Source organism: Gigantopelta aegis, chromosome 15 (genome assembly GCF_016097555.1).
Source record: "Gigantopelta aegis isolate Gae_Host chromosome 15, Gae_host_genome, whole genome shotgun sequence".
NCBI classification, from domain to species: Eukaryota; Metazoa; Mollusca; class Gastropoda; order Neomphalida; family Peltospiridae; genus Gigantopelta; species Gigantopelta aegis.
Genome location: NC_054713.1, coordinates 557,291 through 569,819, shown reverse-complemented (window position 1 = coordinate 569,819; position 12,529 = coordinate 557,291). Strand labels below are relative to the sequence as shown.

General features: G+C 36.7%; 1 protein-coding gene across 2 annotated transcripts in view; it reads right to left on the bottom strand.

The window, feature by feature from the left end:
• Positions 1–12,529, bottom strand: part of LOC121389900 (calmodulin-binding transcription activator 2-like) — a 76,554-nt gene that overhangs the window by 10,207 nt on the left and 53,818 nt on the right. For both annotated transcript variants that reach the window (XM_041521563.1, XM_041521562.1), the window contains exons 20-21: positions 12,003–12,184; positions 5,048–5,110 (exon numbers count right to left, since the gene is read on the bottom strand). In XM_041521563.1, coding sequence (XP_041377497.1) covers positions 5,048–5,110; positions 12,003–12,184 — 245 coding nt within the window. The remainder of the gene's footprint in view (positions 1–5,047; positions 5,111–12,002; positions 12,185–12,529) is intronic.

Here is a 12,529-nt window from a genome sequence, read left to right as displayed (position 1 = left end):
CAGAGTATTGTTAAGAATATCTGTCTCTGATTATCAAATTAGTTGAGACCAAGCTAAGTTGAAGTAAAGTTACATCTTGAACACAGAGTATTGTTAAGAATATCTGTCTCTGATTATCAAATTAGTTGAGACCAAGCTAAGTTGAAGTAAAGTTACATCTTGAACACAGAGTATTGTTAAGAATATCTGTCTCTGATTATCAAATTAGTTGAGACCAAGCTAAGTTGAAGTAAAGTTACATCTTGAACACAGAGTATTGTTAAGAATATCTGTCTCTGATTATCAAATTAGTTGAGACCAAGCTAAGTTGAAGTAAAGTTACATCTTGAACACAGAGTATTGTTAAGAATATCTGTCTCTGATTATCAAATTAGTTGAGACCAAGCTAAGTTGAAGTAAAGTTACATCTTGAACACAGAGTATTGTTAAGAATATCTGTCTCTGATTATCAAATTAGTTGAGACCAAGCTAAGTTGAAGTAAAGTTACATCTTGAACACAGAGTATTGTTAAGAATATCTGTCTCTGATTATCAAATTAGTTGAGACCAGGCTAAGTTGAAGTAAAGTTACATCTTGAACACAGAGTATTGTTAAGAATATCTGTCTCTGATTATCAAATTAGTTGAGACCAAGCTAAGTTGAAGTAAAGTTACATCTTGAACACAGAGTATTGTTAAGAATATCTGTCTCTGATTATCAAATTAGTTGAGACCAAGCTAAGTTGAAGTAAAGTTACATCTTGAACACAGAGTATTGTTAAGAATATCTGTCTCTGATTATCAAATTAGTTGAGACCAGGCTAAGTTGAAGTAAAGTTACATCTTGAACACAGAGTATTGTTAAGAATATCTGTCTCTGATTATCAAATTAGTTGAGACCAAGCTAAGTTGAAGTAAAGTTACATCTTGAACACAGTGTATTGTTAAGAATATCTGTCTCTGATTATCAAATTAGTTGAGACCAAGCTAAGTTGAAGTAAAGTTACATCTTGAACACAGTGTATTGTTAAGAATATCTGTCTCTGATTATCAAATTAGTTGAGACCAAGCTAAGTTGAAGTAAAGTTACATCTTGAACACAGAGTATTGTTAAGAATATCTGTCTCTGATTATCAAATTAGTTGAGACCAGGCTAAGTTGAAGTAAAGTTACATCTTGAACACAGAGTATTGTTAAGAATATCTGTCTCTGATTATCAAATTAGTTGAGACCAAGCTAAGTTGAAGTAAAGTTACATCTTGAACACAGTGTATTGTTAAGAATATCTGTCTCTGATTATCAAATTAGTTGAGACCAAGCTAAGTTGAAGTAAAGTTACATCTTGAACACAGAGTATTGTTAAGAATATCTGTCTCTGATTATCAAATTAGTTGAGACCAAGCTAAGTTGAAGTAAAGTTACATCTTGAACACAGAGTATTGTTAAGAATATCTGTCTCTGATTATCAAATTAGTTGAGACCAAGCTAAGTTGAAGTAAAGTTACATCTTGAACACAGAGTATTGTTAAGAATATCTGTCTCTGATTATCAAATTAGTTGAGACCAAGCTAAGTTGAAGTAAAGTTACATCTTGAACACAGAGTATTGTTAAGAATATCTGTCTCTGATTATCAAATTAGTTGAGACCAAGCTAAGTTGAAGTAAAGTTACATCTTGAACACAGAGTATTGTTAAGAATATCTGTCTCTGATTATCAAATTAGTTGAGACCAGGCTAAGTTGAAGTAAAGTTACATCTTGAACACAGTGTATTGTTAAGAATATCTGTCTCTGATTATCAAATTAGTTGAGACCAAGCTAAGTTGAAGTAAAGTTACATCTTGAACACAGTGTATTGTTAAGAATATCTGTCTCTGATTATCAAATTAGTTGAGACCAAGCTAAGTTGAAGTAAAGTTACATCTTGAACACAGAGTATTGTTAAGAATATCTGTCTCTGATTATCAAATTAGTTGAGACCAAGCTAAGTTGAAGTAAAGTTACATCTTGAACACAGTGTATTGTTAAGAATATCTGTCTCTGATTATCAAATTAGTTGAGACCAGGCTAAGTTGAAGTAAAGTTACATCTTGAACACAGTGTATTGTTAAGAATATCTGTCTCTGATTATCAAATTAGTTGAGACCAAGCTAAGTTGAAGTAAAGTTACATCTTGAACACAGTGTATTGTTAAGAATATCTGTCTCTGATTATCAAATTAGTTGAGACCAAGCTAAGTTGAAGTAAAGTTACATCTTGAACACAGAGTATTGTTAAGAATATCTGTCTCTGATTATCAAATTAGTTGAGACCAAGCTAAGTTGAAGTAAAGTTACATCTTGAACACAGAGTATTGTTAAGAATATCTGTCTCTGATTATCAAATTAGTTGAGACCAAGCTAAGTTGAAGTAAAGTTACATCTTGAACACAGTGTATTGTTAAGAATATCTGTCTCTGATTATCAAATTAGTTGAGACCAAGCTAAGTTGAAGTAAAGTTACATCTTGAACACAGTGTATTGTTAAGAATATCTGTCTCTGATTATCAAATTAGTTGAGACCAAGCTAAGTTGAAGTAAAGTTACATCTTGAACACAGTGTATTGTTAAGAATATCTGTCTCTGATTATCAAATTAGTTGAGACCAAGCTAAGTTGAAGTAAAGTTACATCTTGAACACAGTGTATTGTTAAGAATATCTGTCTCTGATTATCAAATTAGTTGAGACCAAGCTAAGTTGAAGTAAAGTTACATCTTGAACACAGAGTATTGTTAAGAATATCTGTCTCTGATTATCAAATTAGTTGAGACCAAGCTAAGTTGAAGTAAAGTTACATCTTGAACACAGAGTATTGTTAAGAATATCTGTCTCTGATTATCAAATTAGTTGAGACCAGGCTAAGTTGAAGTAAAGTTACATCTTGAACACAGTGTATTGTTAAGAATATCTGTCTCTGATTATCAAATTAGTTGAGACCAAGCTAAGTTGAAGTAAAGTTACATCTTGAACACAGTGTATTGTTAAGAATATCTGTCTCTGATTATCAAATTAGTTGAGACCAAGCTAAGTTGAAGTAAAGTTACATCTTGAACACAGTGTATTGTTAAGAATATCTGTCTCTGATTATCAAATTAGTTGAGACCAAGCTAAGTTGAAGTAAAGTTACATCTTGAACACAGTGTATTGTTAAGAATATCTGTCTCTGATTATCAAATTAGTTGAGACCAAGCTAAGTTGAAGTAAAGTTACATCTTGAACACAGAGTATTGTTAAGAATATCTGTCTCTGATTATCAAATTAGTTGAGACCAAGCTAAGTTGAAGTAAAGTTACATCTTGAACACAGAGTATTGTTAAGAATATCTGTCTCTGATTATCAAATTAGTTGAGACCAAGCTAAGTTGAAGTAAAGTTACATCTTGAACACAGTGTATTGTTAAGAATATCTGTCTCTGATTATCAAATTAGTTGAGACCAAGCTAAGTTGAAGTAAAGTTACATCTTGAACACAGTGTATTGTTAAGAATATCTGTCTCTGATTATCAAATTAGTTGAGACCAAGCTAAGTTGAAGTAAAGTTACATCTTGAACACAGTGTATTGTTAAGAATATCTGTCTCTGATTATCAAATTAGTTGAGACCAAGCTAAGTTGAAGTAAAGTTACATCTTGAACACAGTGTATTGTTAAGAATATCTGTCTCTGATTATCAAATTAGTTGAGACCAAGCTAAGTTGAAGTAAAGTTACATCTTGAACACAGTGTATTGTTAAGAATATCTGTCTCTGATTCAAATTAGTTGAGACCAAGCTAAGTTGAAGTAAAGTTACATCTTGAACACAGTGTATTGTTAAGAATATCTGTCTCTGATTATCAAATTAGTTGAGACCAAGCTAAGTTGAAGTAAAGTTACATCTTGAACACAGTGTATTGTTAAGAATATCTGTCTCTGATTATCAAATTAGTTGAGACCAAGCTAAGTTGAAGTAAAGTTACATCTTGAACACAGTGTATTGTTAAGAATATCTGTCTCTGATTATCAAATTAGTTGAGACCAAGCTAAGTTGAAGTAAAGTTACATCTTGAACACAGTGTATTGTTAAGAATATCTGTCTCTGATTATCAAATTAGTTGAGACCAAGCTAAGTTGAAGTAAAGTTACATCTTGAACACAGTGTATTGTTAAGAATATCTGTCTCTGATTATCAAATTAGTTGAGACCAAGCTAAGTTGAAGTAAAGTTACATCTTGAACACAGTGTATTGTTAAGAATATCTGTCTCTGATTATCAAATTAGTTGAGACCAAGCTAAGTTGAAGTAAAGTTACATCTTGAACACAGTGTATTGTTAAGAATATCGGTTTCTGATTATCAAATTAGTTGAGACCAGGCTAAGTTGAAGTAAAGATACATCTTGAATACAGTATATTGTTAAGAATATCGGTTTCTGATTATCAAATATATCTCTGGTTGTGTTAATGTTTGTAGCATTTTACTTTAGAAAATAAATTAGTACAAAAGTACAAATTATTTGGAGCAACTGCACTCAATGTCAAATTCACACTAATTTTGAGTAAAATAATTAGCAATATCAACACTGATAAGGCAAGCATTTAAAAAAAAATCTATATTGAAATTGTTTTGCATGAACACCCATGAGTGGGAGTAACACTTGGTGTCACATTATAAGGACTGTTGTGGTGGAGCTAAAACGATGTATGTCAAAGAACATACAATGACACAATAACTTTATGCTTTGTGAAATCACAGAAATGAAGTAACCTCAGGCACGAAGTTTTACAATCTGGTTTGAAATAACTGATGAATGTCCATTACCACTTGTGAGGGTCACTTGTTGGAGAATGTTTTAATTTCCCTGAAGCAAAACAATGTCACTATCAGAGACTAAGTAAGAATGACATGTGTGTTTCGTCTAACAAAGTAATTCATCAATGTCCAGTGCGACTGCTACTGGTAAAAGTATTCTATCAGTCACTGACGAAGTGTGATATCTAGACCACAGTAAGAACTACAGGTGTTTCATCTAACAAAGTAACTCAATAACGTGTACCTGTCTGTAGCGTCGGTTCCGATAGCACGGCATTCCTTTTCTGTCTTCCGTTTGTAATGACTTCTGAAAATAAACACAATTAAAATGATCATTCTTTCTTCTGTAAGTTATTCTGTGTTTTACTTCCAAATTCACCATGAACTCCATATATTATGGCTCATGACTGAATTTATAAAAGGTATTAGATCTCTTCGTAACTTTCCGAAAGAACCGTGTACATTTAATAATTCACAAACAAAAAAGTTTGTTTGTTTTGTTTAACAACACCACCGGAGCACATTGATGTATTATTAATCATCGGATATTAGATGTCAAACATTTGGTAATTTCGACATATAGTCTTAGAGGGGAAACCCGCTACATTTTTTCATTAGTAGGAAGGGATCTTTTATATGCACCATCTAGAACAGGATAGCACATACCCTGACCGTTGATACACAAGTCATGGTGCACTGGCTGGAATGAGAAATTGGTAATCAATCCCAGACTGACCGCCCCAATTCACACACACGGCAGGTGTCAAGGCATGTGTCTACACATTTTATTTTGTCTGCACTTGAAACCTAAATGCATCTAAAATCAGGGATTTTGTCTTCACCAAAGCTAAAGCAATGAATGGTGTGCCCAAGTATTCCCTAACTAAACATGCCCAAATTAAGTACAACGGTTATCATCTCAAAATCACTGAAATGTTGTACTCAAATTAGATTAAAATAACTTTAGATATATTTCAGAATCTAAATATCTATAAGCATTCACCAGTCGTTAATAACATCGTGATAAAAAACAGAACAGACAAAAACTCTGTTGTGTCCAAATCAGTGGGATCTAAAAGCCTTAAAGGCCAAACAAATTCAAAGACTTTCAAAGACTTTTACCTACCATTTTCAAAGACTTTTACACAGCGGTCAAAGACAATAGAATGCAATAAAAATACCAAATCAGTTTGTTTACAATGCTATCCATGGCCAAAAAAAAGAAGCTTTTTATACATGCATGACAGATTAATCCTTGTAAGTGGAAAATATCAAATGCATGCAGCTGTAAAAGATATCATCATAATTGCTTTGGCTATGATTTGTGAGAATTGAAAGACTTTTATTACAATAAAAATATTGTTTTCAAATTCAAAGACTTTCAAGGAATTTAAAGACCGCTACGAACCGTGAGTAAAATCCTAAAACTAAACATGCATTAATTTAAAGACCGCTACGAACCGTGAGTAAAATCCTAAAACTAAACATGCATTAATTTAAAGACCGCTACGAACCGTGAGTAAAATCCTAAAACTAAACATGCATTAATTTAAAGACCGCTACGAACCGTGAGTAAAATCCTAAAACTAAACATGCATTAATTTAAAGAGTGCTACGAACCGTGAGTAAAATCCTAAAACTAAACATGCATTAATTTAAAGAGCGTGAGTAAAATCCTAAAACTAAACATGCATTAATTTAAAGACCGCTACGAACCGTGTACAATCCTAAAACTAAACATGCATTAATTTAAAGACCGCTACGAACCGTGAGTAAAATCCTAAAACTAAACATGCATTAATTTAAAGACCGCTACGAACCGTGTAAAATCCTAAAACTAAACATGCATTAATTTAAAGACCGCTACGAACCCTGTAAAATCCTAAAACTAAACATGCATTAATTTAAAGACCGCTACGAACCGTGTAAAATCCTAAAACTAAACATGCATTAATTTAAAGACCGCTACGAACCGTGAGTAAAATCCTAAAACTAAACATGCATTAATTTAAAGACCGCTACGAACCGTGTAAAATCCTAAAACTAAACATGCATTAATTTAAAGACCGCTACGAACCGTGAGTAAAATCCTAAAACTAAACATGCATTAATTTAAAGACCGCTACGAACCGTGTAAAATCCTAAAACTAAACATACATTAATTTAAAGACCGCTACGAACCCTGTAAAATCCTAAAACTAAACATGCATTAATTTAAAGACCGCTACGAACCGTGTAAAATCCTAAAACTAAACATGCATTAATTTAAAGAGCGCTACGAACTGTGTAAAATCCTAAAACTAAACATGCATTAATTTAAAGACCGCTACGAACCGTGGGTAAAATCCTAAAACTAAACATGCATTAATTTAAAGAGCGCTACGAACCCTGTAAAATCCTAAAACTAAACATGCATTAATTTAAAGAGCGCTACGAACCCTGTAAAATCCCAAAACTAAACATGCATTAATTTGTTCATATATGTGTTTTGGTTTTCATATATCCATGTTCAATATTACTGTAAGACACAGTAATGTGCTATGTACCATATCATTCATGTTGTTATGCACAATTATTTGCCAATAAACAGAGAATAACTAGTTAATGAGACAGGATATCAGCTGCATCCTGTGAAGGTAAGAATGAGACAGGATATCGGCTGCATCCTGTGAAGGTAAGAATGAGACAGGATATCAGCTGCATCCTGTGAAGGTAAGAATGAGACAGGCTGCATCCTGTGAAGGTAAGAATGAGACAGGATATCGGCTGCATCCTGTGAAGGTAAGAATGAGACAGGATATCGGCTGCATCCTGTGAAGGTAAGAATGAGACAGGATATCAGCTGCATCCTGTGAAGGTAAGAATGAGACAGGCTGCATCCTGTGAAGGTAAGAATGAGACAGGATATCGGCTGCATCCTGTGAAGGTAAGAATGAGACAGGATATCGGCTGCATCCTGTGAAGGTAAGAATGAGACAGGATATCGGCTGCATCCTGTGAAGGTAATTATGGGAAATTCAGCGAGGCTTGTTAAATCGTATTCAAGATGTAACTTTAGTTGTTAACCTTCTGACTACTGCCGGGGAGATATCTTGCCCGACATCATGCCAGTCGATATACTGTACACTGTATAAAGTGCATTCCCCAATTCATATTGCCCACCGTTTTGCACACAGCACTCACCGGAAACGAATGTATAATACAGGAAACTTGATTTCTTAACAAGATGGTGTCTTTTGTTTATGTTTTTTTAATTGAAAATACCGTGGAATTTTGAGTTCAAAACATGGTTTTATGGAAAGTATTTTTGCTTGACAACAATGGCGGCATGTCGCGGTCATTTTTAGGGATCAATAGCTAATTTTGTGACAGCTAATTTGATAATAAATTTGATCATTTTACCAACAACGAAAATTACCAAATATTTGGATATGAAGCGTAGTTTTTTTTTTTTTTTTAAATCTGGTCATAAAATCAGTTACCGGAATAATGGACATAAATACCGGACAGCTGGCCACAAATGCCCATAAGTAAACGCAACTTTTTTGATTTTTTGCCTAATTTTAATCAATATTAACTGATCTAAAATATCATAAAATTAGAAAAACCAATGAAAATAATACTTACCGATTCAAATGAACTTTATTTTATGTATTTATAAAACATTTAAGTGAATATATTTGAGTAAAAATTATAAACTTGTACCCACTCAACATGGTTTTTGTCAAAAATTAATCCAGTAGTCTAAAGGTTAAGAAGGATTTACTATATACAAATATTCTACAGGACAGTCTCTTTAAACTACAGCACCAACGATGATGTTTCCATCGCAGCAGAGACTATATATAGCATGAAGCAAAACTCTGCTCGGTTGCGTCATCAAAATCCGACCATTACCAGAATCGCTGCTGAATAATGACGGACTGGTTACAGCCTTTCTTGAGCCGCACAGATAATATATAGCATAAAGCGAAACTCTGCTTGGCTGTGTCGTCAAACTCTGACCGTTACCTGAATCGCTGCTGAATAATGACGGACTGGTTACAGCCTTTCTTGAGCCGCACAGATAATATATAGCATAAAGCGAAACTCTGCTTGGCTGTGTCGTCAAACTCTGACCGTTACCTGAATCGCTGCTGAATAATGACGGATTGGTTACGGCCTTTCTTGAGCCGCACAGATAATATATAGCATAAAGCGAAACTCTGCTCGGTTGCGTCGTCAAACTCTGACCGTTACCTGAATCGCTGCTGAATAATGATGGACTGGTTACGGCCTTTCTTGAGCTGCACAGATAATATATAGCATAAAGCGAAACTCTGCTTGGCTGTGTCATCAAACTCTGACTGTTACCTGAATCGCTGCTGAATAATGACGGATTGGTTACGGCCTTTCTTGAGCCGCACAGATAATATATAGCATAAAGCGAAACTCTGCTCGGTTGCGTCGTCAAACTCTGACCGTTACCTGAATCGCTGCTGAATAATGACGGATTGGTTACGGCCTTTCTTGAGCCGCACAGATAATATATAGCATAAAGCGAAACTCTGCTTGGCTGTGTCGTCAAACTCTGACCGTTACCTGAATCGCTGCTGAATAATGACGGACTGGTTACAGCCTTTCTTGAGCCGCACAGATAATATATAGCATAAAGCGAAACTCTGCTTGGCTGTGTCGTCAAACTCTGACCGTTACCTGAATCGCTGCTGAATAATGACGGATTGGTTACGGCCTTTCTTGAGCCGCACAGATAATATATAGCATAAAGCGAAACTCTGCTCGGTTGCGTCGTCAAACTCTGACCGTTACCTGAATCGCTGCTGAATAATGACGGACTGGTTACGGCCTTTCTTGAGCTGCACAGATAATATATAGCATAAAGCGAAACTCTGCTTGGCTGTGTCGTCAAACTCTGACTGTTACCTGAATCGCTGCTGAATAATGACGGATTGGTTACGGCCTTTCTTGAGCCGCACAGATAATATATAGCATAAAGCGAAACTCTGCTCGGTTGCGTCGTCAAACTCTGACCGTTACCTGAATCGCTGCTGAATAATGACGGACTGGTTACGGCCTTTCTTGAGCTGCACAGATAATATATAGCATAAAGCGAAACTCTGCTTGGCTGTGTCGTCAAACTCTGACCGTTACCTGAATCGCTGCTGAATAATGACGGACTGGTTACAGCCTTTCTTGAGCCGCACAGATAATATATAGCATAAAGCGAAACTCTGCTTGGCTGTGTCGTCAAACTCTGACCGTTACCTGAATCGCTGCTGAATAATGACGGATTGGTTACGGCCTTTCTTGAGCCGCACAGATAATATATAGCATAAAGCGAAACTCTGCTCGATTGCGTCGTCAAACTCTGACCGTTACCTGAATCGCTGCTGAATAATGACAGACTGGTTACGGCCTTTCTTGAGCCGCACAGATAATATATAGCATAAAGCGAAACTCTGCTTGGCTGTGTCGTCAAACTCTGACCGTTACCTGAATCGCTGCTGAATAATGACGGACTGGTTACAGCCTTTCTTGAGCCGCACAGATAATATATAGCATAAAGCGAAACTCTGCTTGGCTGTGTCGTCAAACTCTGACCGTTACCTGAATCGCTGCTGAATAATGACGGATTGGTTACGGCCTTTCTTGAGCCGCACAGATAATATATAGCATAAAGCGAAACTCTGCTCGGTTGCGTCGTCAAACTCTGACCGTTACCTGAATCGCTGCTGAATAATGACGGACTGGTTACGGCCTTTCTTGAGCTGCACAGATAATATATAGCATAAAGCGAAACTCTGCTTGGCTGTGTCGTCAAACTCTGACTGTTACCTGAATCGCTGCTGAATAATGACGGATTGGTTACGGCCTTTCTTGAGCCGCACAGATAATATATAGCATAAAGCGAAACTCTGCTCGGTTGCGTCGTCAAACTCTGACCGTTACCTGAATCGCTGCTGAATAATGACGGACTGGTTACGGCCTTTCTTGAGCTGCACAGATAATATATAGCATAAAGCGAAACTCTGCTTGGCTGTGTCGTCAAACTCTGACCGTTACCTGAATCGCTGCTGAATAATGACGGACTGGTTACAGCCTTTCTTGAGCCGCACAGATAATATATAGCATAAAGCGAAACTCTGCTTGGCTGTGTCGTCAAACTCTGACCGTTACCTGAATCGCTGCTGAATAATGACGGATTGGTTACGGCCTTTCTTGAGCCGCACAGATAATATATAGCATAAAGCGAAACTCTGCTCGATTGCGTCGTCAAACTCTGACCGTTACCTGAATCGCTGCTGAATAATGACAGACTGGTTACGGCCTTTCTTGAGCCGCACAGATAATATATAGCATAAAGCGAAACTCTGCTCGGCTGTGTCGTCAAACTCACTGTTACCTGAATCGCTGCTGAATAATGACGGACTGGTTACGGCCTTTCTTGAGCCGCACAGATAATATATAGCATAAAGCGAAACTCTGCTCGGCTGTGTCGTCAAACTCCGACTGTTACCTGAATCGCTGCTGAATAATGACGGATTGGTTACGGCCTTTCTTGAGCCGCACAGATAATATATAGCATAAAGCGAAACTCTGCTCGGCTGTGTCGTCAAACTCCGACTGTTACCTGAATCGCTGCTGAATAATGACGGAGTGGTTACGGCCTTTCTTGAGCCGCACAGATAATATATAGCATAAAGCGAAACTCTGCTCGGCTGTGTCGTCAAACTCCGACTGTTACCTGAATCGCTGCTGAATAATGACGGATTGGTTACGGCCTTTCTTGAGCCGCACAGATAATATATAGCATAAAGCGAAACTCTGCTCGGCTGTGTCGTCAAACTCTGACCGTTACCTGAATCGCTGCTGAATAATGACAGACTGGTTACGGCCTTTCTTGAGCCGCACAGATAATATATAGCATAAAGCGAAACTCTGCTCGGCTGTGTCGTCAAACTCACTGTTACCTGAATCGCTGCTGAATAATGACGGACTGGTTACAGCCTTTCTTGAGCCGCACAGATAATATATAGCATAAAGCGAAACTCTGCTTGGCTGTGTCGTCAAACTCTGACCGTTACCTGAATCGCTGCTGAATAATGACGGATTGGTTACGGCCTTTCTTGAGCCGCACAGATAATATATAGCATAAAGCGAAACTCTGCTCGGCTGTGTCGTCAAACTCTGACCGTTACCTGAATCGCTGCTGAATAATGACGGATTGGTTACGGCCTTTCTTGAGCCGCTCCGACCCGGGTCGACTCTGCAGGCCTGCGGCAGGGTCACGTGACTTTTTGAGACGTTTTTGAGCGTAGTAACTGCGGAACTGGTTCTGTATCAATACGGCAGCTTGGGTCATCTTCTTAAAATAAGCGTACTGAAAAAATAGAATAAATAAACAATAATAAATGGTATAAAACTTCAAAACTAGTAATCAGTTCCAGTAATCAGTAGCAGCGGTCCGATTAATTGGAATAATCGAAAAGTGGTTGGTAAAATCCAAATTCCAACTAATCGATTACAATTTCTGGTAATCAATTATAAACAAACATACACATACATTTACCTTATGCTACGGAAATTGTCAAAGTGACCCGAATGGTATCTATAAAAAGTGTAACTACAAATTTCAACTCTGTTGCATCTGTGGGTCGATCTGTGAAATGTAATGTTTATACAGTGCTACTGTGTGTTGTGTGTGTGTGGTGTCGGTGTGTGTCCA